General features: G+C 34.3%; 2 protein-coding genes across 3 annotated transcripts in view; both read left to right on the top strand.

Annotated features, from left to right (window-relative positions):
- LOC142349733 (U6 snRNA-associated Sm-like protein LSm8) overlaps window positions 1–26,200 on the top strand; it is a 176,648-nt gene that overhangs the window by 103,282 nt on the left and 47,166 nt on the right. The window contains exon 1 of one of the 2 annotated variants that reach the window (XM_075401476.1): window positions 16,766–16,770. The exons of the other annotated variant lie outside the window; for it this stretch is intronic. The gene's annotated coding sequence lies outside the window, so the exon portion shown is untranslated. Of the gene's footprint in view, window positions 1–16,765; window positions 16,771–26,200 lie in introns of those variants that run through there. 2 annotated transcript variants of the gene reach the window in all.
- Window positions 1,300–25,916, top strand: LOC142349732 (ephrin type-A receptor 4-A-like). Its single transcript, XM_075401473.1, has 16 exons — window positions 1,300–2,956; window positions 5,883–6,007; window positions 8,156–8,280; window positions 8,622–9,151; window positions 9,536–9,710; window positions 10,088–10,380; window positions 14,108–14,521; window positions 15,388–15,474; window positions 17,382–17,600; window positions 18,411–18,557; window positions 20,627–20,821; window positions 21,709–21,872; window positions 22,365–22,475; window positions 23,425–23,589; window positions 23,985–24,190; window positions 25,312–25,916. The coding sequence occupies exons 1-16, from the start codon at window positions 2,884–2,886 to the stop codon at window positions 25,682–25,684; spliced, it is 3,402 nt and encodes a 1,133-aa protein (XP_075257588.1). The 5' UTR covers window positions 1,300–2,883; the 3' UTR covers window positions 25,685–25,916.

The raw sequence follows: 26,200 nt of genomic DNA, 5'->3' as shown, positions 1-26,200 counted from the left end.
GCTCAACCAGAACCAACCCTTTCCTTCTTATCAGAATATTGTAAGATAATCATTTTTTCTGTCAGAATCTTGCAAGATAGCCATTCTTTTGGCAGGTTCTGCCAGATGAACCGTTTTCTTGCAAGATTGTCATTTTTCTACCAGATTCTGGAAAATAACCATCTATCTGTCAGAATCTGACAGATTCCTTCAAGATAACCAGCCGGTCTTGACTAGGGACGTCCATTGCACGTTTATGATCTTGTAAGATACTATGAAAAGAAAACAAAAAAGTTAATCGTATTTCAGTTGCTCTTTTATAACTCAATCTACAAAAAAAACTCAACAGAACATAAGCTCACTCCATTTAAAGGGTGGTGTTACACAGCACTATGTCCGAAGTTGTGTTCGAATGAGGGCATATGATTTACTTGAGGCAAAAATTCAAATTCATAGAATATTTTTGGTGACTTCCATAATTTTGTTAAAGCTATTTTATCGATTCAAATGCAACATGAAGTTCCGACAAGCTTGATCAGCAGACGTTGTTTTAAGTCTCAGATTACGGGGAGATTTTGTAAGCAGTGATCCTATATAACTTCACCGCGCTCACGGCTTTCATGCTAAGTCATTTTTTTTGCTTTGGAAAGACAAAAAAATGCGGCTGAACTCCTCAAACATTTTGTGTTCATCTTAGTTCTCGTCTTTTGCTCTGCTCTCGTCATTGGACTCTGATTTTGTGCGGACAAGTATCGGTAGAAAAGCAGCGGGGTGATTTACTGTTTCTCAAGTTACTTTAACCATCACACAAAGTGCAACATTAAAACAATGGCTTCTCATTAAAATCAGCTCAATATTCCAATCAGTGCTATAACTAATACTTGTTCTAGTTATTAAGTTGCTATTAATCCTGTCAAAAAGCATTAATTTGACATGAAGAGACTTTTAAGCTACCACCAGCGAAGATTGCTAATTAAATATCTCAAGTTAACTTGTCATAATATATCTTAATTAGAAGACTACATCAAAAAACCACCGATTAATTATGTTATCAACGTTTCAATTCTTCAACTTTTTTCGTGTTTTCATTCATATTTATTTACGCTCAAATAAATCTTGTCAATGCTACCAAATTTGACATTTACTTGGAAAATTGACAAAATTTTAAACCAATTTTTATATTAAATTTTTAGATGCGAAAATGTCTGTTTTGCATACAAATTCAAAATATACCTGAAAATGAAGGAACAAAAAAGTTCAAATTTCAGCCAATCACAGCTCAGCTAAGCCAAGTGTATCATTTTCATCAGAATTAATACAGATAAGAAAGCTTAAGAAAAATTTATTTGTTAACTAAAATAAACAATAGACAAAAGTGGTCTTTTGAAACCAATACAAGAGCTTTCCGTCAACAAAAAACTAATCTACAATTGGCAAAGTCAAGTTTGACTAACATTATTAAAAAAAGTTGACCATTTGTATTAAATTTGAAATCAGGTTTTACTCGAAACGAATATAACTATTCGTGAAATATATATTAGCTAATGGATATTCACTTTAATTGAGCCTCAAAACAATTAGCATTCAATTATATTGGCGACCCTCAAAAATTATCACCAATTTAGGGGATATTTCTCAAATTGAAGCTATCCAAATCAATTTTGATCCAATTATTTTATCATTAGATCGAAATTCATTCCAAAGTTTAATTATTCGTAGTACATTTTTAACCCTGAGTTAAGTAAGATTTCAAAACTCGAAGTTACCGGCGACAAATTTAGAAAACGACAGTAATTAATCATAATCAACGTCTCTGCATAGGCTCTGATTTTATCCGATAAAGGGAAAAATTGTATTTTACGACAAAATTGGGATTTTTTCCACATCAACACGTATTGCTTTATCCCCAGTTGGTTATATTTTGCGTGTTATAAACAGTTAAAACCCAGATATTACACGTTATAACTCGGCTTGCGCCCTGAGCCAATTTGAGAGGAGGGGTGACAATTCTTCACGCAATTTAACAATAAAGACTACCTTAGCTGAAGATAAGATAGAGTTATAGAATAGTAGCGAATGCAATAATAGCCCCGCTTTTACTATACGCCGCCTGTCATCATTTTTCATCTCAGCTAAATTGAATTTCGTCTTTTGCAGAAATCTTCTTTTGCTTAAATTTCTAACTTATTCGCTAAAACTTTACGCCGTAACTACAAAGCTGTAATCTTTAATTGATCAAATTTAATTTCAAATTTTTGATGAAAAAGTATTGCGACCAGGTACAGAGAAATAAATTATTGGCAAAAATCAAAATTTTGAACTTTGGCTTTAAACTGCGTTTCTGGAAAATCGGGCTCTTATAAATTTACAAACCACATTATTAGTATTTACGAAATTTGGATTATTTGGTGCGTTATTAGATAGATTTACAGATAAAAGTTATTTAATAAAGTTATCTTAATATTAGGGCGAAAAATAACTTCTTGAGTAAATTATTGTGAAATCGATTGATTTTGAGTCCCAAAATTGGGACAAAAGGCGTGAATTAATAAAAATCGAAAGGCTCCCCATAGTTTTTAGAATACAGACAAATTAAACTGCCTGATTAGATTATCCCCATGAATTTCTACACTTATTAACCTCCCCCCGCCCCCTCCCCCCAATGAATTCATGCTGTGGTAGCTTCTTATAATTTAATTATCACTCATTAGCATAAAAAGCGTACAAATAAAGAGCTCTTCAATTTACACTCATCTTTCAACACCCAGCTGCGAACTTATTTTAAATATTTCTACATTTCCATTAAAAAAGTGACGCAATTTTGAACACATTTATCAGATATTATTTGGAAAGCGTACTTGAAATTTAGTTTAACTTATTTCTTCGTTTATCGAGATCTCAATTATGAAGAGATTTGTCGTGACTTCAGTTTTGTGGTTCTTATGGTTGACAACATGCTCAGTTTATGGAGAGAAAGGTATTTTCTTCATATATATGCTATAGTTTTAAGGAATCTCACACTATTTTCAATTCGATTTTCATTTGAGAGCACATTTAGGTTAAGAAGGTTACTTTAAGATTTCTGTTAGCAACATTTTTCTTTAATTAGCACTCACTCACTTTCCAAGAGAAAAAATTAACGGTTTTAATTCTTACCACGAGTCATTTAAAATAATTTTTTTCACCCCTATGTGATTTCGCCGAGCAAATTGTTCACACCAAAACCCCCTTTCTCAAACCCTACGAATCTCTAAGTTTAAATATTAATAACTATAAACAACACAAACTGTACATATCCGTTATTTGGAAAATATAATATAAAAATTATGCAAGGATTAAAATCGGGGTGAAATGATAGAGGGTGAAACTAATAGAAGTGAAAAAGCCCAAAATTAACTTCATTAAAGACGAATTACAACCTTTTTAGTGTGACAGATAGGGGGGGGGGGGGTAAGTATAAGCAGCGGTCGACATATGTGGCAATTTTTTTCTGGGGTTTGATTTTTTTCTGTTGAAAGTTTGATTCTCGTTGAGGTCAAGTAGTCATGTTCCTGAAAAGTCTGTTTTCAAACATTTTTGACTGTCTGTGGGATTAATTTAAAATACATGTGATTAACTTAATCATTTTGGAATCCATTTCCTTAAAGGTCAACGCTATCAAAAATTAGCCTCATTTTGACTTGTAACATTACATTCGTTCACCTGAGAATACGAAGGCATAAAATGGTATAAAAATTGATTTTCCTTATCCTACTAAAAAGTTGCCGCCGGCTAATGTGACTCATATTTAGTTGAGTATGGTTGTATTTTTCAATACAGAAACCCAACACCAAGTGCTTAAAGCAAAATAGCTTCTATAATGATGTGAACTTAAATCACATTTGACTTGTAATTGAAATTCGATACTTTTTATTTGGGTTGTTGGGTAATGAGACCTGAAGAAACTGATTTCCCGTATATTCATACAGCTGATGTTGTTTATGTTTTAGCTATTGTCGGTCCATTTTGAGTAAAATTTAAGCTTCTGAATAATTTTTTTAAAAGAAAAGATAATACTATACTTTAAAATAAAAAGATTATACTATACTTCTTCAAACTCAAATACTGAACAGCTTAGAAAGCCAAAAAATGAAAGAATTGAGTGCGAAAGTTGAAACAGGACAGCAGAAAAATTGTTGCATTTTTTTTAATCCGACAATGGGTAAATTATTAATCGTAGGTAAACTTTTCTCCTGCAGACACCATATTGTTTGTGCTGCATTAGTGAAAAATTGTGAATATCATAAAACAATATTTCACTACAGTTGCAATTAAAAGTATTTTTCAATAAGTTTGAAAAAAGAAATTCTCAACAATGAGAAGACAACAAAAAGATCCTACAGTAGACTTTATAGATTTAGTGGAGAGATCTGATTAACAGATCAAGATGGTGATTTATATCTGTGAGATGAAAATGGCTAAAAAAACGCCTGTATATAAACGAACTCTATCAATGTGAAAATCCAGATAGCAATCGAATTTAGAATCAAGACTTTTAGTGGGAGTCCAAAGTAAAAAAATCAACAATTAAACCTGTGGTGAAATAAGATCTGTTCGTTCATTCTTGACAAATAAAAAAAACTCATTTATTGAATAAAATTTATCAAAATTTAAAACCAACGATTATCGTTCTTTTACTGTTTTTCAAGCAGTGGAATAACTGAGCCAAAAAACTCTTTCAATAAAGTTTCAAAAGTTTTCTAAACTCCTTGACGTATGAAAACTTTTTAAAATTTTTATAATAAAACCAGAAAAACATTTCTAATTTAAAATTCCGAAGACATGCAATTTAAGGCTTTTGTTTTTATAACCTGTGACCACGAATTGCTACCATGGCAGCTGTTTCACAGCAATTTTTAAATCAAAGAAGTTATTTTTTGGTATAGATTAAAAAATTTTAATTTGTTATTCACAGATGAATTTTGTAAAAATATTAAAACAAATCAATAGATAATGATGAGTTGTAGTTACTCGCCTAAGTTGTGGGTTTGTTTTTAATCCATTAGATTGATTCAAAGGATCGTTGGTTATAATAAGTACCTCTTATTCTGAGGACCACAACTGAAATAGTCACTGGAAATGACCATTCTTCAAAAAGTGCTCAGAATATTATGCAATTTGACTTCTCATTAGTAGCTAAGTTTGTTTTAATCCTTTTCTGTTTGATTCATGATTATCGTTAAGATTCGGATAAGTTGTTCGCGAAAAACTTGAAAAAATTGTTTTTACGCACTAATAATTTTGAGATTCGCATCAATTTAAATTTTCATTGCAATCAGTCAATTATATTGGTTGTTTTATTTCAATTAGTTGATTTCTGGAGTCAATTTGTACTCAATTTGGGGTGGGTAGTTTGTTCAGTTATATGTATTATTTTTTATCAGTGTTTATCAATTCGCTTTTTAGTGAAGGATTGAATCAGCTGTAATCTTGGAGTACTAGTCACAAAACTTTCATAATCAAATTACATCTGTTTTGTTGTTTTTAGTCATTTTTGTTACTGCTATTTTCCGTGTTTTTTTCCAGGTGTGAAAACAAATAATTTTCGCTAGAAGATCCACAAAGATTTGTTCAATTTTGCGAAACAAAATATGAATAAATATTTTGATAGCGTGAAATCTTGTGGACAAATCAATTGTTTTCGTTATTCAGTTTTGCATCTGCAAATTGGGCTATAAAAGTGAAAGCAGTGTTTAGATTTAACTGTCATGTGAAATTTGTAAACAGCCGTGTGTTTTTCTATTTATTCACATCTTTTTGTACTAGCCAAGCGACCCTTAATCAGTGTAACACGCATGAACGTACACCTTTGTTGATTCATTCTTTACTAATTGTTTACCGATGTTTTTCTTTGTTTGTTTCAGCTGTCTTGTTCACAACGTCGCAGCAAAATTCGCCAGGCGCGGGGGGTACTTCCGAAGGGGGGTTTCGGAACATCGAACAGTGGGGATTTTCCACGTTTTCATCACATGCATCTTCAAGCGAAGGGGTTAGTATTTTTTTTAAAAAATGGTACAGTGCTGTGTATGTTTTGCCGACGTTTGCGATTGTTGAACAATCTGAATACATAAAACTGCTTAATGGTGAAGATAAAGGGCGTTGAAACGAGAAAGACACGTGCACATTTTGAAAAGGATAAATGGATTGAACATAACAGCTACATACGTGTACCCTAGTTGAAACCTGGACCAAAATGCTTTAACCAATCTAGTTATGATAGAAACGTATTATGCGCCTCGATTAGTAATAAACTAGATACTTGGTCTTTCAAAAATACCCCCCCCCCCGCCACACACGCACACACCCGCCAGCTTAGTGCTGATATAACGTATAACCCCTGTTCTAACCCGCAAAAGAATTTGATCAGCTAAAATTGATTTATTGAAACGAGCCAGGTTCACTTCATTAACACCGTTTCTTGAGTTGCGCAGATCCAAAAAAACTCAAACTGACAGTTCCGCGTGAAACTTAAGTTTCAATGAATCAGTTGATTTGCTGAAAACTCACAAATTTTCAAATTTTGCAATGATCGGCAGAGCTATTCATTCAACACTTTGATGATGCTAAAATAGTGGTACTTAAAAATAAATTCTTTTCCGATCTGATTATTTTTTCAAGGCCACAATATTGTTTTTATGAGAATTTTCGTGAGAAATCTTATATGGCTCTTGATGAATCAAAAATACGTTATTTAAAATATTCGCTAATTCATTTGATTTGAACAATTTTGAACGTTTCTCAACCTCCTTTAGGCTATCTGCAATCTTACACCTGTCATTTGAACAGATTTGGCGTTCATTTAATCTGACAAATTTTTCTCAAGCATTCTTCACCAAAAATCACAATCGCGACACGACGTGAAAACTTAAGAGTTTAAGCTGATTTTTATCAGATTATGTAATATGTATATGTTTAAGCGAGGATATATCATGACATCGAATATGCATCAAGCCGAAATAAAAAAAGTTAACAATTTCGTTGAATTTTGAGTTCTTATACTGTCAGATTTGTCATAGAGGTTTTTGGAAAAAGAATTCCAGCTTTGCTTAATAGTGGTTATTTTTAAGAACAGTCTTTAAAGGAAATTTTACAAAAAAGTTGTAAAAGTTTTTTTATGATTCGTATGCTAGTTGAGCGCGGTGACCCGCAAGGTTCGCGCCGTGAAAGCGCTTAAGGACTCGCGAACGACCGAATTAATAATCCGAATCAAGCTGAGTTGACACGACACGGTGTCGTTAATTAATTAAGCCATTTTACCTGATACGGTTGTCTAAATTTGATCATTAAACTAATTAAAACATCTTGATTATTAAAACCTTTTTTATTATATCATATATGTAACATCTGTGTAAAATTTCTGTTTCACCGCGCAGATTTTTCGTATGAGCGCTCGAAAACGCGATAATTGTAAAAAATTATCACAAAAATTTTCAGCAGTGTATTGTGTTCGGTAAAGTAAGCGTAACGTTGATTACGCTAATTACGTATTTTGGACAAAAAACAGCACAAAATTCATCACTCGTTCGATAAATTTGATTTGAAGTTTGTTATAAAATAAAGCCGCACTTTGAAAAGTGAAGTCATTTTATCGAAAGCTCGTCAAAGCTCTTCTTAGATGCAATAATTTTGTTCGAAAATTAATTAAAACTTTAATCTATTCACCAACTGAATAGAAAACATGTTTGTGATTGTAAAAGATTAACGCCGTTTAAAACAACAATACCAACCAACAAAAACACATCAAAGTTTTTCTCTCCGCTCAAATTTGGCCCATTTTTTTCTGTGCAATAAAGCTTTATAAAAATTGTCCACTATAAAACTAGTCGGTCGCTATACGTGAAAAAGCAAATTGCACTTTTCAAGGTCCATATTTATGGTGGCAGTGTGCTTAAGCGTAGTGTAAACAAATGAACAGTTTTCACGTTGTATGTAAACAGGTATCGATAACTCCGTAAAAAAATCTGAGACTGAAATAGGGAACACGGGCGTAGGTTCGAGACCCAGCAAGGTCACTATTGTGTTTTCTACATATTTTGTGTTCAGGTGAATGTAAGATTGTCGCTAATTTGTTCAATATTAAGAAATATTACGGCAGATAAATACGCTGAACAAGTATTGTATTGATAAATCGTTTTAGTGGGTCTTCGACGATACGCACAGTCGGTTCCACATTTGCGACACTCAACTGACCGGAGTTCAGAACTGGTTAAAATCTCCATTCATTCCAACGAAGAGAATTTCCACAATAGAGGTCAAAATCATGTGAGTATCAGAGCTTGACATTGCTAAATATATTGTACGATTCGTTTTTGTTAGTAAAATGATCGTTTCATTTCATCGTGACCTAACAAAATTTTTAAAGACTTTGCATCCTTAACAAAGTTCTTGTAAACAGGAACAACAACGGAAACAGGAACAACGGAAACAGGAACAACAACTTCATAACCAATTCATCTTTTCAAAGTCCTCTCATGACTCTATTACCACAACTTACATTAATATATTTACCGATATCAAAATTATAGATATTCCCCCTCTTGCTTAAGTTCTTGGGGGGAATTCTGGGAATTTGAGGGTAAGTTTGACACTTTGCTCAATTTCAGGTACGCCCAAGTAGACTGCCGACAATTCCCCCTCAGCCACCCCGACTGCACGAATGAACTGAAACTGCACTATCTAGAAGCCTCGGGTGCCGCCGACAACAGGCAACTGGACTCGGAAAAATACGTCGCGTCTTCTCGGGTTATATCTGCCGAAAGCTACCTCGAAAGTCTCGGTGAACGAGACGACAACAAAGTCTTCGCATACTTCGACATGATCAATTTGAACTCGGATTCTAACGGGCTTTTTCTTCTGATCGGCGACCACAGTTCCTGCTCGGTTATTCACTCGATCGAGCTGACGTACTTCATTTGCCCAACAGTACATAAAGAACTGGTCAAATTCCCGGAAACGGTAGTTGGGCAAATGGACAAGGAAGTTTACGGGAATTGTGTACCGGACGCTTCCAGAAGCAACCCGCCCAGGGCAACTTGTCGCTTCTACGGGAGCTGGGAATTTCACAAGGAAATATCGGAGAACTGTGTGTGCAACCCTGGTTTTGAACCCACTGCGAATATGTCCTCGTGCAAACGTAAGAATTTTTTTCTAGCTGTATTCAATTTTTTTTTGCTCGAGTTAATCAATTGTAATCAGAACTAGATTTTCAACTGTCTGAAAAATAATCAATGCGCAATAATTAAGTTATGCAAATATGCAAAAATATAATTAATAATTACCAATTAATTTTGAATACTAATTTTTCGCTGCTGTTATGCTTCTTTCGGTATTATAATCACATTTAAATTTTAAATTAAAAATTGACTATGATTGTGTTGTTTTCGTCAATTTTGCCATATTGACATCTTAAATACTAAAATCAGGGGGAAAAGCTAAATGACGTCTGCGTTGTCAATATCTGCGTTGTCAATAATTATCAATATCACTGATTTATACCATTAATAGTGTTATTTTTCAGCATGTGACCAGAGCAGTTACAAGTCTAAACATGGGAACCACTTCTGTAATGTCTGTCCAATGAACAGCTATGCCCCTAGAGTGGGAAGTATTGAGTGTCAGTGTAAAGAGAGGTTCTACAGGGGCAAAAATGATTCTGCCGACTCTGCTTGTGAACAACCCCCGCCCGCGCCAAGGTACTCTAGATTGGAAGTATACTTGCTCATAGTTGTTTTATAGTTCAGATCAACTTTATATTTTCAAACTATAACGAATTAGATAATCATCAGGAAAATTTTTTGCTCAGGTATGAAGAAGGTTAAAAAAATTTGCGTCAAAAAATGTACTGATGGAATAATATACTATCTTGTAAGAATAATAAAAGCAATCTCGTTGATTATATAATTTCCAAATATATTGCAGGATTTGAATCAACTTATCTTTGGGTAAAAATAATAGTGCGTTCAAATATATCAGCACCCTTTTGTTCAAACTGCTTTAAAAAGATGAATGGAATTATATTTTCGTGTCCGAGTTAGTGATTTTTTTGTATTATTTTGTTTGTTTTATGAAGAAACCTGCAATACGAGATGAAGAACACAGTAGTCAAGCTGTCATGGCAAGCGCCGATTCTTCCAAATCTGTATCAGAGACGAAACATTTGCTATCAGATACAATGTCGTGGGTGTCCACCATTGGCCATGGAGAAACTGGCCAATCAGTGCACGTATTCGACAGAAGCTGTCATATACGACTTGGAACCCGAGACCACATACGTGTTCACAGTTCACTCGGCTAATTCTATAACGGAAGACCGAATTGGACTGTCAAATCGAAGCTCAGTTCAACTAACAACCGGGAAACTTGGTAAGATTTTTTACAATTTGATCCATCGAATAGAATTCACAAAAAATCATTGTTAGGAAGTTTTACTTGCCATGTTTGTATTCAATAATTTTTTAAATCGAAACGGTAAGTGTTAGTAATGATGAGAGCTAAGTATAACGCAACTCACGGGGGTTGAGAGTTCGAGCCCCGGTGGGGACGTGATTCTTAGAGATTTAATTTAGTCGTGATTTTTTCTTCATCTATTGTTTTGTTATGTTAAATTTTTGTCAGAGAACTTTTCATTCAAAATATTAGAGCTCCAGTTAATACAAATGACAAAATTTATGTGACATTTTGGTGAAAATCAGCTGACAATTTTTTTCGCATTTGCTCCTGAGTTTTTCGACTTTTGAAGAGGCTTTTATCTTTTCAAACTTGAACATGGGCTTCATAATGGTATGAATAGCATTGTAATTGGTACTATTATTATCATTTGAAAAAATAAATATTAAAATAAACATATAGCTATTGTTTTTACAAGTCTAATTTTTACAACTATTATCGGGTGATTGCCAACATGTTCAATGTAAAACGCGTTCTTGTTGAAAATACAACAACATTTTTCTTTCTTAACCACCAAAGTTGTCTTTGTTATTGTGAATTGAAGCGTTACTTGTTCAAAAAATTAAACTCGCTCTAAGAGCTATAAACCGCTGTTGAATTAAATATAAAAACGTCTAATTAACTTGTTAATTACGACAAGATTCGCATGTTTTTAACTAAAAAAGCTGTTAAGTTTTTGTTCACCAAAACTTTGACCAAGCTAAATGGCCTCATTATTATACACGGTAACACACACCAACTTTAGCCCACCGCTCGAGTTGTAATTAGTTATGTTAATTATAACTTGACCTCAGGGTGTTTTGATAGACGGCATTTGACATAATTTTTGTAATTTTCACTCAAACATCATAATCAGACATAATTGTTATTTTCATAGAACACGTGAGGCAGTAATTTTTACATGTGTTTTGGGTAATAAAGTCATCAGCCCGTTTTTTATGGGCTTTAAACAACCCCTCTCAATTGTTCTTGCACAAATTTGAGCTCGAGTAAACAATTTTTGTTTACAACCGCCGCCTCTTTTGCCATATATCGCACTGAAAAATCATGTTTTTATGCTTATTTTAGCCGGGCATAACGTTGCGTATAAAACAGATATTAAGCTCCAAAAAAATTGTCTCCAAGCTGTAGAGCCCGACGCTGGTTCGAATCTAGCTGTGGGCTGTTTTTAACAGCATAAATTTAAATTTTTACAAAATCTTTTTGAAACCGGGGAGTCCATTTTTTATGTCTTCCCAGTGATATTAAAAATGCATAAAAACTAGTCTGCTATTTATTAATCAGGTAATATATGATTCATTACAAGCGGGGGCGGATAGGTTTGATTAATTGTTCTTTAACAATATACAGTTTGTTTGTTCCGGGAACAAGTGGAGATTTTTGTCTGATGGATTGTTTAGAAAACCGACTCTGTAATTTCTGACTTCAAAGCGAACGTTTCTTTTGTTATCCGCTGACGTTTAAAATGCCTAGAAGAGATCTCATCAATCCTTACACGTGTTTCTGCAATCATCATGTGTTATAAACCGATCAGTTATTACTCTAAGTGGGTTATAAAACCAGTTAGAAAATTTTAAAATTCAGCTGTTTTTGCATTATTTATAACACGCCAAGCAGCTGAATATTAAATTACTTAAAAAAATCGACTAGGTTTAGCAGAGCTAGCCATAGTAAAAACATGAGTAAAATCTGCAGTTTTTGTGAAAAACCTGGTCAAAATTTTAAAATTTGCAGACTTTTACAACCGATATTTTGTCTCCTTTTTGTTTTGGACAGAAGATAGTTTTCAGGGAAAACAAAAGAGGGAAAGAACCTTCTGCTTGGGTTAACGCATCAATGCGCTGATTCAAGTAACCCCACCCACTTGTGCTACACCCAAATTCTGATTAATAGCATCTTGTCTAAAATTGAAAAGTCTTAACTGCACTTTAAATTATTTCCAGAGTCATGATTCACATCAGAGAAAGTAAAAGTCTAAATTGATACAAGAAGATAAATCTCCTTATGGGAGAAACTCTTTTGATATATAACTCCCAAATCTGGGATTTTAAGAGGAACATATCAACCTCTCCCGACCCTCAACCCACCACACCCCTAACCCATTCCCACCACAGCCCCTTTGCAGGAAAAACAGAACACACGTCAATGCTCACACAAGCGCTCCTTTCGTCAAAACTTGAGATTTTGTTCAGAAATGTGACGCACAGAGAAATTTAGCACCTGAGAAAAATTATCGCCTCTTAACTATTTGCGAAATGAGGTGTATCATTAAAATCGCGATTAGCCCAGATTTTGTTCATGCTGAGAAAAGCCACGCCCTGTTTAACAAGTATAGGGAGTAAAAAATTTAATAAACATCATGTGGATTTCCATTGAGTTCAAAATTGCCTCTTTTTTCCAGAGTCTCGTATTTTTAATTGCCACCATTCAGTTCAATACTTTCGCTATAATTCTGTGAGGAAGCAACGACATTTTTCAATAGCGGCACCTTGTTATTTCAATAAATCTTGATTTTGTTCGCCCAAATTTGACTAATGAATACTTGTTTTGAGCTATCGCTACAAATTTCTTTTCTCAATTAGGGATGCGTTTTAAGTTGATTCCACATATCAATAACCAGGGGAGATTTTCTTTTGATTAGCGGGGGAGTTTTATCAATTTTAACGTCATGAACCCATCTGAAATTTGCCTTCCCTGATAATTTTATACCTTTTCCTGAACGGCGGAGACTTTTGAAATTATACATGAGAATTTCATGTTATGAGACAGCGTGAACAAATAGAGGTAGGAAAAAAATTGATAATTTTTTGTCAATTATTTGATAAAAATTCGTCTGAGTTATGACCATAGAATGTCTGCTGTTACATTTAAGTCAGGAATTTAGTGGGTTAATCTGTCTAATTAACATCCGTTTTTAAGACACTTGTTTGTTCCCGCCCCCGCAGTTGAAAAGAGGGAAAAACTGAATGACATTAATGGGAAGAAAAACTTTTTTGAACTCAAAAAACAGTTTGATGTGAAGAAAAGGTCAAATGTTAGACAGTAATTTCGAATTTGTTCCCACTTTAACTTCCAAAATTAGGCTTCTCGTTAGCAGTCATCACAATTTTACTGCTAATTGGGCATTTTTAGGCTGCTACCGCTCTAACTAAACGGGGGGGGGGGGGGTTGCAACTCAAAGCATACTTTTCTGATAACAATTTTGAAAAACCTAACCAATTGATAATGACAGTTACATAGTTTTTCGTTCTCGAAGTTGTAAATCATAGTCTTATGAAGTATGGTTAAATTTGATATAATTTTTTTTAGAGAAATACGTAAATTGAGTTCAGGTTCTCAATAAAAATGACGTCATCAGGTGATCAAATTTCACGATTGATCATTTGATTGACGTCATACTCTGAAAATAAATTTCTGCAAAATGGAAAAGTTGAAAAGCGAAAGTGATAAATTAATGAAGCAGAGTCACTTGTGGAGAATTAGCAATTTGCGACATCTAATTTGACCACTGCTACTATTTCAAACTCAATTACCACTGAGGCGCATAAACAAAATGGGAAGAGCTCCCCGACCCCCTGCCTATCAGCAATAACCCTTAACCCTCTCTCTATCCCCTTAATTAATCTATTGTGCCCCATTTCAGCAAAAGTCACCGATCTAACAGTAGAGCACATTGGACGGCAGGGAATTAAGCTGAGTTGGAATTGCGACACAGATGCGCTTATGCCCAATCAACACAACAAACAATCCACCCCAAATTCACCTGGGGGCAACTTTGGCGGAGCAGGGAAAAACGGGCAAAACAGAACCAGCGGAGTATACCATCCTGATAACACAGTAAACGCTGTATCAACTGGTAGTTCTGCGGGTTACCCGGGCTCAGATGGGCTTAATTTCGGGCCATCTCAGGGCGCGATGGGGGGTCAAAATATTGGATCCGCGGTTGACGTGAGGGGCGGCAAATCAAACTCGGGGGTGGTGTTTGAAGTAATACTGACATGGAAAGGACAACCTCGTTCAACTTTCACCACATCTTCAACAACTTATGCAACTTCAGGCTAGTTTTCTCTAGCATAGTTCTATTCATCTAACTATATTTCTATCTAGCAGTCCAATTCTGACTATCCATAAGCTATATTATCATTTAAATGTATCGGTAGCCCAATTTTTTAAAGAAAGAGTAAATGAGATAAGAATATCTCGATAAGATTAACGCTGTTAAAGTCAAATTCAACGAGCTAGGGGAAAAAATTGTAAAAAAGAATTTTTTGCTCCAAGAAAATTGTGTTTTTAAATTAAACATTACTGTGTGCGTTTAATGCCGCGTATATTATGGTTGTGTTAGGCCTAAAAATTCTTATTCTTTAAGATGGGTCGAAACGCTACAGATCCAATTTTCAAATGACGTAAAACGCAAACGAGCATAATAGGCAAAATTTTAAATTATTATTCTCCGATTTTCGGAACAGAAATAATTTTATCATTAATTCGGCTTTGTTTTAAGTCGGTTAAGACCTTATCATCAAGACTACCCCTCTATTTATCTCTTCTTTGCCTTTTGTGTTCCCCCGTTGCTAATAACCCCACAGAAGGGGTTGGAAAAATTGGGTTGGAAAACTAATTTTCACACAGCAGCTAAATTACATTTATAGCCTGTATACAATGTCCATAAAAATAAGAGAAACAGAGTATTAAAATTTACTCTCAAAGCTAAAATGCTGAATTACGAACAGACGAGCTTATAGTTAAGAATTTTGAGTATTAAAAAGCGGCAGCCGGGATTTATTTTGATGCTATTGTATTTCCTGTTATGTTTATCATTATTGCGTGCATGGCTATTCCGAACTTACGTCAAGCCTTGCCCCCAAAAGAAATAAAGTCGAATATTTAATTAGAAATGTGAAATTTTGGATTTTATTTCAGATTTGGACCCAGGCTTTTGGGGATTTCAAGTGTGTGTTGAAGGAGTTAAAGCTACATGCAGCAGTATCGTGAACAAAGAAGTTTCGAGTAAGTTCGATTACACTTAGAACTGTCTTTCTGCATTCATTTCAACTCTCAAAGAGACATTGAAAAGCGCAGATGGCTATTTAAGTCGAAACTTCACAAAGCAGAAAAAATATTTTCTCGCTGAAACTGTCTAAAATCAATTTGAGATGTCTGTGGAAGTAGTTACGCTTAATAAAGTTATCTAGAATGCTTCTCTTTGAGAAAATTTAGTTAAAATTTGGTTGTATATGACTGAAAAAGTTTTCGGCTGAGTGTTCTGTCGGCTAGGGTGAAATAATCCTGAATTGAAAAAATGAATTCACGTTCACACTTAATCCGCAGTTTTAATTAATTCACGTCTTGAAACAGATTAAAGTCATCCTTTTGGACTTAATGTTCAAAACAAATCAATTATAGAAGTGCTGCAATTTTTCAATCACGAAAATATTAACTTGTGCAGAAAAGAATTGAAAATGAAAGCTTGAATGACCCGTTTTTTCCACGTCTTTTGTTCTTTCCATGGTTAAAGTGCAAAAGATAAAAAACAATGCAAATTTTTACTAAGTGAACCAAATTGACTATTTGCGTGTTCTGCATTTCAAGATAATAGCTTCCTGTCAGAAAAATAGGAATTTCTGGGTCAAGAAGTTTTCAGTTCACTTTTCACGACGCAAAAGAAATCAAAACACTAAAAATAACCGAGAATGATTGAAATTTTGGTACTGAATATTTCAGTATTACAATATTGTTAGTTATTTATACTCATGAAAAATGAAATGGTAAAAATAATAAACAAAGGCGAAGCGAAGCAAAATTTGAGCTTTAAATAGAAATGGTTGATTTTATGGAATCATTTCCGTTTGGTCATGCAGGGGGGGGGGGGGGGTGGGGGTCTGTTTTGCAGAGGTTTTGTTAAGTTAACTTTTAATGATCAATCTATAAATTTCAGCACAGCTGTAAATCCCCAACAGCAACAACAACAATTTCTTGATAACATCGAAAAAAAATACTGACCCGGGTCAACAATCATACAACTTTCTTTGATTTCGTACTAGGTCATATATGATTCTTAGTAATCATACTAGGTCATATATGATTTGTATGAATTCTTGGTAGTCATACAAGTACCATATACGATTTCCTAGAAATCATACAGGGATCATACAAAAAAAATTCAAAGACTAAAAACTGTATAATTTTGATTTTCCATTGAAGTTGAAAAAATTTCTTGGATATCATACAAGGTCATATATGACACATAATACATTGACTGGTGCCACAAATTCTCGTATAATGTAGTCAGAGTACTTATTAAATTATTATATCGCATTTGCAATCCATATTTGATTCTGGGTGTGCGCTAAAAGAATAACTTTGTGGTTTAAACGTATGCAGAAAACGAATTTGACGTGATATGCAATTTTTTTCTTGATCATTTTTTTTATAAATGAGCATTTATATGTATAAACTGGCTTCAGAGTATTTCAAATATTTTGTTATCTGTTTGGACTTGCTCTTTTATTTTGTGCCCAACTTTCAATTGATATTTTACGTTAGGGTCTTTTGGCGGATCACAATGTGATGCCGGGGTATCATATAGGTGATGCCTTACTGAATAAAAACAAAACATAGATGGTTAAAAATTTTCAAAAAATAAATGTATGATTCTTGGTATTCGTACTAGGATCATATATGATTTCTTGGTAATCATACAAGGATCATATATGATTTCTTTGGTTCCATACAAGGATCGTACTAAGAAATCAAGTATGGACAGTATGAAATCATATATGATCCTTGTATGAAATCAAAGAAACTTCAACCCGGGGATACGTGGATTTCTATGACCTGAATCAACCTATATGATCGCTGCATAAGTAAAAAAAATAAAATATAGCTTGATTCATTCAATATTGTGATTATTTCAGAGCCAGAAATAGTGTTCGACTTGCGCCACATAATAGCATTGGCGGGTATCGGAACGACAATCGTTGTACTGGTCATAATTACAATGATTTTGTCTGTCTGGTGCATTCGAAACAACCTTGCATCCGCCTCAAGGGGAGAACAGCTCAAGTGGGCGTCTCAAACTGGACCTTTCCATTCGGGCGGATTGGGCAATCAGTATGTGAGCAATCATTCACCAGGTGAGAAATTAAAGAGAAATGTAATCAAAATTTTAATTTTTGTTATTAAAGTGTGAAGGAAGGAGAGAAGTAAAAAAATGCCTCCTTGTCCAAAAATGGTGTAACAACCCAACTTGTTGCATATCAAGCTAAAAAGCAGGTGAATTTAGCATCGAATTTTTAATTATTAAAAACATATATATAGCAGTTAAAATTAGTGCAATTCTTGCACGTTCATAAACTATATAAATACTACAATTTGGTTCAAAAGTTGAGAAAGTTTGTAGTTAACTTTATCTGGTGCAGCTTTTTTGTAAAGTCGTCAGAAACTTGTTAAATCTGGTGACATAAAATATGATTAACTTGCGATTGTAACTTGCTCCACTTTGATGGCGTGGAAAACTGCAAAAGTCAATGACCCCTTTTTAAGACTTCCTATACAGCGTAGGGAAATAACTCAGGTGTGGAATCAAAAGGAAAAAGTGTGAGCGATCAAAGTTTGAACTTTATTATTTTATGAGGAAAAAAATAAGTTTTTTACGCACCATCACGCATGTATACTTTGTGGGTACACAGAAACCATTCAGAGGATATTTTTACCAAAAATAAGACTATATTGCAATGTTTTTGAAACAATTACCAACTTTCTCATTGTAAAAAATTTCCCAAATAATTCTCACATGGCAACTAGCTTGCCTTCGAAAAGTATGATACTTAATGCGATCAAAAATTATACGCAGATGGAATTTCTAGTCATTTAGTGTCTAAAGCGGAGGTATTTTTATAGTTAGATTTTGACCATGGGAGTGCTTATTGTTGTTTATTTTTCAGACTACAACAGCTCAGTTGGAATTTCAGAGGAATGGATGCATGGTTTTCCAGGAATGCAAACCGAATTGCCACCTCAGATCCTACATGAGTGGGGAGTTCAAACCATAGAGTTGAGCCGTATTGAGTTCAACAAGACTGAAACACCTAGTAAGTTCCATTTTTTGATAACCAGTATAACCATTTAGTGATTCAATTAATGTGGTTACACAGTTTTACAGAACTAAATAAATTTCTAATAAAGTTTATTTTCGAATAACCTTTAGTTCGAAGAACATTTCCTCAAGTTTTTTTCCATAAAATTTAATTTAAAATTTTACTTTTTCTTTCAAAAACTTTATTTCATTTTCTTGGAAAAAAAGCTTGAACTCAGTTTTTCTAAAATAAATAACGAAAAACTGCAGCTTGTGGTACAATTAAATTACGGTTTAATTGCTGTAAGCTATATTTAAAGTTTGAAAAATTAGGGAATAATAACCAGAATTTTAAGTGATTTAACCTCAAAAATTTTACAGGTTCATTCGGTATTTGGCGACCAATCCATTACGCAACTTTGCAGTCCTTACAGTATCTACAATACTTAAAAGTCTTAGCCAGCTCAATTGTAAATAATAAGATTTTCAAGTCATTTTAATCCTTTGTTGATGTGAATGCGGAAAAGCGACAAAATAATTTGGGCCAGTTTTGCACCAATTTGTCAGCACTAGTCGACATGAAAGCAATATCAGGTGGTCAATTGCAAATGAAGTGAGCAAATAAATTTAATTATGCATGAAATTTCCCTTATTTAATGAACATTAAGATGTTTTGATCTTTTTTCACCATCGCAAATCTGTGCGTTTTTAATTATTGATCAAATGTGATCAAAATTACACTCGTTGTGAATTAATTTTTGTTTTGTGTAAACTTAATTTGAAATAAATCCTTTTCACGTCTTCCAGATTTGTTTTTCACTTTATATTTGCTCTTTTAATTCTGGATAGATTTGAAGTGTATGACGCACTTCGATATCATAAATTTGATGAAATTGTCGGAGTAAATTTTTTAAATAAACAAAATCGTGAAAAAGTAAACAAGTCAGCTACCTATTTGAGCAACATGTGCAAATGAAAATGTTCTGGGTGTCTGACGTTTTGATTTTTGACAAATATCGATTTTTTTCCTGTGGGAACAAAATATTTTTTTCCACAGTTTTCCATATATGCTTTAAATTTTGTATAGCGTTATTGAGTTGAGTGTGCGTGAACAAGAGGGTGAGTGTGGGGTTGGGGGGGGGGGGGGGGGGGGTACAATTTACATGTGCTTCGATATCAATAGATCAGTAAACAGCGTCTGATGAGATTTTAGCCCGAGAATTTATGTTCTTGTTTTACATTTGGGTTGGTTAATTTTGGGTTCTTTGTTTGTCTAGCAAGATTGAGGGGGTGTTATTGATTGGGGATATCAGGTGGTGCCCCCTACAGGTGAAAGTGGGGGGAAGGGTAGCTGAGATGGGGTGTCTAAAACTGAGATTCTATCCCCTATTGGATAATTGTGCTTAGGGGTAGAGCTGTCACTTTAAATGATATCAATCAATACCCCCTTTTGTTTATTTTTGTTTACCTTATTCACATGGGCTTGGCAGGCTGAGATAGAGGGGGGATAAATCATACAAAATAAAGCGGCAAAGATTTTTGGGATTATTTTAAGATTATCTTCTATTAGGTGACAGATTTTGGGAGCTAAATAACCGCTAGGGACTTATTGTCATAAGGTTAAAAACCTATTTTTGCTTGTTTGTTTTTCCTACCCACTGCTTCGCCATTGATGAAGTATTTCTGGAGCACCAAAAGTAGTAAACTTGCTGGTCGTATTCAATTCGCCATCCAATATTTAAGCTTAAAGCAACTCTGAGGAAATTTAATACACTGATTATTTTTTAAATCGGAAGATGATCGAATAAATTAGAATCTATATGTGTGTATCTAAAAATAAAAATGAATATCTAAAGATAAAAATGAATAAAAATGTTTGCAATTTCAAATAGATGTAAATCTGAAATCCAAATTTTATCAAAAAAAAAATTGCAGAAAAATCAGAACACCAGAACTTTTCGAAATTTTGACACAATCAGAGCGAAAACTCTTAATTTTACATTTCAAGGATTATTTAACTTACAATTATTGCTTTATAAATTTAAATTTTAGAAGACTTTGTTTAATTTGAGAGCTTATTTCCAGGTCACCCCAGTGGTCTCCCCGACCTGATCAGAGCCCGTCTCAGTGATCACACATTTAGCCAGCAGTACCCAACTCTGATAAAACAGGCTGCGCCCAAAAGCTACTCCGATTTGGGTCTGGTTGCACACGAGGTTGCGACTTGTGGGCAGTTCCAGCACCCGAATGTCCTCTATCTCTACGGAATAGCTCTAAATGGTGAGTTTACAGCCCGAGTCTCGAGGATAAAGTTCGAGTCCTGCCCTGGTCAAGATTTTGGCGCTGCATAATTTAAAACTGGCCATCCGTAGCTTCTCAAAAATCCTTTCATTCGTACACATTTTATTAACTATCAGCTTGTGATTGCTCCGAATAAAAAAAAATCAAATATAATTCGGAAGATAAAATGCAGCTTAATTTTGCCGGTTCATGCAGGTCTTTTCGAATTGTATAGCCTTTTTTTTATCGGCAACCAGATATCAACAGTACATCCATTTTCACTTGCATGTGTGTGTAAACGCTTCTGAGAAACAGTTGATAAATCGATCACAAATTTTTTCCAACAGTTGTGAGAAACAGTTGTGATCGATTTAATGAAACTAACTGGATGTAAATGCACGAATATATGGTATCACATCAGCAGCATTGGGCATGCGTCTCGTACACTTGTCGCATTTGTGAATAGCTTTTACCGGTATCGCCATTTTATAAAACTTCATCATGTGAGTCATTGGAAATTTTCACAATTTTTTTTATCTTTTTTGTATGAACAGTCTGACGATGAGAGAAATGTGACACATTCTGTGCAGTGTTGGAAAATAATGTAATTGAGGCTGCAAAGATGAGGGAAAGTGAGCCCGAATGGATAGTCAGCCTGAGGTCATACACCAAACGGCTGAGATGTTTTTTACTTGGAGTCTGGGCAGACTGACGAAAGTTTTTATACTTTTATTTGTCTGATACAGTAATGGTTACTATAGAAAATCATTGGTACAGCGCTGAAACGTAAAGTGTAAAGTCCGGGCACAACAATCAATGAAAAAGAGAAAAAAAACTAAAGTAAGTATTTGTCCTTTTTTGGAAATGATTGTTGTTGTTGTTTGTAGGTCCGGAGATGTTGATTTGCCTCGAGTACACTGGAAGGGGGACACTGGACAGGGTGATAAAAGACATGGCCGTGAGTGGGGTGGGCTGGAATCAGGTTGTTCATCTCCTGAGGGGAGTAGCTAGTGGGATGCAGTTCTTCGCTGATCTGGGATACGTACACAAAGTATGTATATAGTTATATAACTGGTTATAATATTGGGTAATAATAAAATACCACAAGTCTTGCTCACAGCGATGTTATGGATCAGCAATGTTATGATGATGGAGTCTTTCCACTTAAAAGTCAAATGGTACTGGACATAGGGCCTGTGCATTGTTCTCTTTTCGTAAAAATAATTTAACACAAATAATGATTTGCATAGCCTAATAAATGGTGGGACTAGCCATTTCAATTAACCCGCAACTATAAGAAAAAATGCAAATTACCAATTTGAGTGCTTGTTTTTTTAATCCAACAGGGAAGCGGTGGAAAGACCCGACATCTTGTTACATCTGATCTGTGTCAAATTTGGTACACAAGATTTTTTGTCCTAAAACCAGGGGAAATATGAATATTTTGGTTCACATGTCCAGTCAATTAATTTTCATTTAATCACCCTCTTTTATTGAAATATGTTTTGCTGAATTAGAGTTCTGATTGTTGATGTATGTTCAGGTGCTGAATTCCGAGAATGTCTATGTGACGGAGAGTGACGTTTGCAAGATTGCTGGATTCGACACCAGAGCAGTTCTGGACGCCGAGGAGGCTGAAAACACAGATTGCACTGTAATTACACATATCGGTTTATATTAAAGATATTTTGCATTTGAAGTCGTCTATTGATGTGCAATTCTATGGATTTGTGCATCTTTTTCCGTCTCTGCTACCTCCTAGAACAGCAGTGTGTATTATTTGCAGCACCCCCCCCCCCCCCCCCCCACCACCACCACCAGCAGCGCAAATCGGAAATTTCATATAAACAGTGTTATTCTACATTAACTCTGTGGTGCAAAACGTACACGGGGGATGGGAGGGGATGGGGTGGTTTCTCGAAAGAATAGGAATTGTAAAAAAACACATGTATGGCGGTGCTGCTATTAAAAATGGAGCTTAGAAGGCCTCCAAATCGTCAGCACTAGATATTTCCCAAAAATGCTATTTCACGAACAAAAAACTGTTTTTGATAGCAATTTTTGTTAAAAATTAATTGAAGCTATTTAGCCGAGACACAAAATAGCTGAGTCATAACTATAATAGCTACTTATTTGTAGAAAACAAAAATGTACTCTTAGAATAATTAAACAAAACTACTGTTTAGCATTAAAAAATTCGTTTAAAGTCTGATTTGCTATTATGCTTAAAAGCCGTTATGACGCCGTTTTACAACATATCATTAACAGCTATGGCGTAAATTGTAAACTATTAATGCAACTAATAACTAAAATCTTAAAAACTTTAGAAACTAAACTGCTCAAAACAACCAAATGAATTGAAGACTTGTCCATTAAATTTCCCGAAAAGAGGTTCTGTTTAAAAATGCGTGGTCTTCGACATTGTTGAAGCTGTCACCACAAAAATTTATGTAAATTGCAAAAAGTGTGATATAAAAATTAGAAAAATTTGAGTTTTGTAAAAATTTTGGATGAAGCAAATTTCGTTTCACACGTAAGGTAGAGAGTTCTAGAATTTTAAAATTTTAATTTTTTGAAAAAAAATGTCATTGGTAATTAAACAGGTGTTCAATGCTCTGATGCCGTGGCTAGCACCTGAAGTGAGTGCTGGGTTGCAGAATGCACATTGTAGACAGTACTCTCTCATGTCAGATGTGTGGTCATTTGGAGTGTTGGTCTGGGAGTGTCTCTCTGCTGAGAAACCATTCACTGGGTGGCACCGTCACGAGGTTAGTACTTCATTGTTTGTTTATTTTTTTAAAATATGAAACTTGGACAACGCTTGGATGAGTCCTGGAAGACTTAATCATGAGGGAAATATTGAAGCTGATTACTATCATTGTACCAAGTAGCCACACTGACGGAAATATGACCGGACAAAAGTCGGAGTCATCATCTTCCGAATCTTGAATCGAAAACGAAAATGTTTTCCGGCAATTTGTCGACCATCAGAATTAAACTGTCGGTTAAAATTATCTTTTTTTCCTTGTCGGACAATATTCCTAACACCCTATTTTCCTTAAAGTTCAACGAAAAATTTCTGAAAATTTGTGACACCGATTTCTGATCATTCTAGAAAATTCTAGAAATTTGCCATGTCATTAGAGGTTCTCAACCATTTCAGGTCATCCGTGCAACCACGAGTGGGTACCGCCTGCCAATGCCAAAGGGATGCTCGGCCAGTCTCAGTTTCCTCATGATGCAATGTTGGAATGAGAACCCTATGCAAAGAATTCCCTTCATGAAGATCCACTCAACCCTGGAAAAGTTGATCAGCAACCCTGTCGAAATGGAGGAATCCACATTGTCCTTTCTCAGCTTATACAACAAGTATGAATTGAAATTTTTTGCTATTAACATTATAGACTTTCTCATAATTTTGCAACGCGAGGAAACATTTCAAAAATTTAAGGTTAAAGAGATGAGATGGTTCAATTTAAAATGTGCAAAAATCTATTATATCAACTTAATGAAGAAAACACATGTGACATGTAAATGACCAAATTGATGTCTATTTGAATGTTTGATGTTTTTCGAACATTTCGCTTGCGTTGGTACTTTATGGGACAGTTCATTAAACCGCGCAAAAATAAATGATAGATGATACAGTTAGTCCCATGAACTTGCAACGCCATCGGAAATTTCAAAGGTAAAAGCTCAACTTTAAAACATGCATTTGCTGGAGTTCATCTGACGTTCGCTTGCGTTGGCCTAGCTATATGAATGTTTATAACGTAACCGATACAATAAACTGAAAACTGCCTCGATAAAATAGGTATTAAAACTTTAGGTCTTTAATAATATATCCAGCATAAACTAATTTTATTTCAGCAAGGAGGTAGGTTTTTTTTGCATTTTTTGACATATAAACAGTATAAGTTTTTTGTCATGGTGTATTTCGAAACAATCTACTGTATGATTCAAGTACTGTATGATTCAAAATTTTAATTTTTTGAAAAAAAAATTCATTGGTAATTAAACAGGTGTTCAATGCTCTGATGCCGTGGCTAATTGGAAACATTAGACTAACAAAACTTTAGGTCTTTAATAATATATCAAGCATAAACTAATTTTATTTCAGCAAGGAGGTCAGTTTTTTTTGCATTTTTTGACATATAAACAGTATAAATTTTTGTCATGGTGTATTTCGAAAAAATCTACTGTATGATTCAATGTTAAAAAGTCACTCCAAGGAGAAAAAAAAATTTCGAGCTGTGGCTAACTGTAATTGAAATTTTTTGATTAAAAATTGAACAGTGAATTTTTGTTACAGACTACACACTAATCGAAAAAAAAAACAGCCAAACTGAATGCAAATTTGCCTATTTTATACTCAGTTTTGGACAAACTTCCTAAATTGCCTTCACATAATTTTTGATCAAACTACTAATTTTCCTACAAATTAATCAATTTTTGGAAAAAAAATTAATCAATTTCTGCTTATTTTCTAGTCCAATCGACGCGTCTCAACAATTAAAACAGTCATCTACAAAAACAATCTTTGATTCAAGCAAAGATGTTCACGCTTGCTCGCCTGCAACTACAATTGAAGATTGGCTGCAACAAATAAACATGGACCACTGCGTACCCAACCTCCGAAAGGTCGAAAAAAATTACATGACAATCGCTGACGTGATCAACATCGACTCAAAAACACTCAAATCTTTAGGAATTAGCAACCAAGATCGCAAGATCTTACTAAAGAGTCTTGAATCTTTAGCAACAACTTTCAAACCACAAATTCAACAACCTCAAGCTTCGATGAAAACTTTCAAAGCCGAACAGCAAACGGGGCTCAAAAATATAGCCCACAGTATAATCTGAAAAACTTGTAGCCAGTTTAATGTTATAGTTTTGCGGACGGTTATTGATCACAATTCTAAGGTGCTTTTATGACGGATTTTGTCTTTGTGAGTTTTGTATTGTATGTTAAAGGTATGATGATTATGATGATACATTTTTGACACATTGTAGCAATTTAACTTTTACTCATTTTTGATAAATTTAATTTCATCGCCAAATCTTTTTGATTAATTTCTTTTAATCGTGACGCGTTTAGTTATAAATAGCAGTGATGCGTTTGGGGAAGCCAAAATCAAACGAAAATTGTGATTACTTTAATTAAATGTGTTGCGGAGGCGGAGCTCTGAGAAACCTTAAATTATGACTTACTATTTACGTAAATTCTACTTATGTTATGCTTAAGATATACGGAAGACAAGATACGAAACGAAAATTAAAAGGAATTGTATCTAAAACTTTTAAAATTCACGAAATGGTCATGGTTTTACGAGCTATATGTTGAGACTTTTCACTTGAATAACTTAATATTTTTTAAAA

Source organism: Convolutriloba macropyga, chromosome 11 (genome assembly GCF_964194025.1).
Source record: "Convolutriloba macropyga chromosome 11, txConMacr16.3, whole genome shotgun sequence".
Lineage (NCBI taxonomy): Eukaryota > Metazoa > Xenacoelomorpha > Acoela > Convolutidae > Convolutriloba > Convolutriloba macropyga.
The sequence above is the reverse complement of the archived record's forward strand: the minus strand, read 5'-3'. Positions and strand labels throughout refer to the sequence as shown.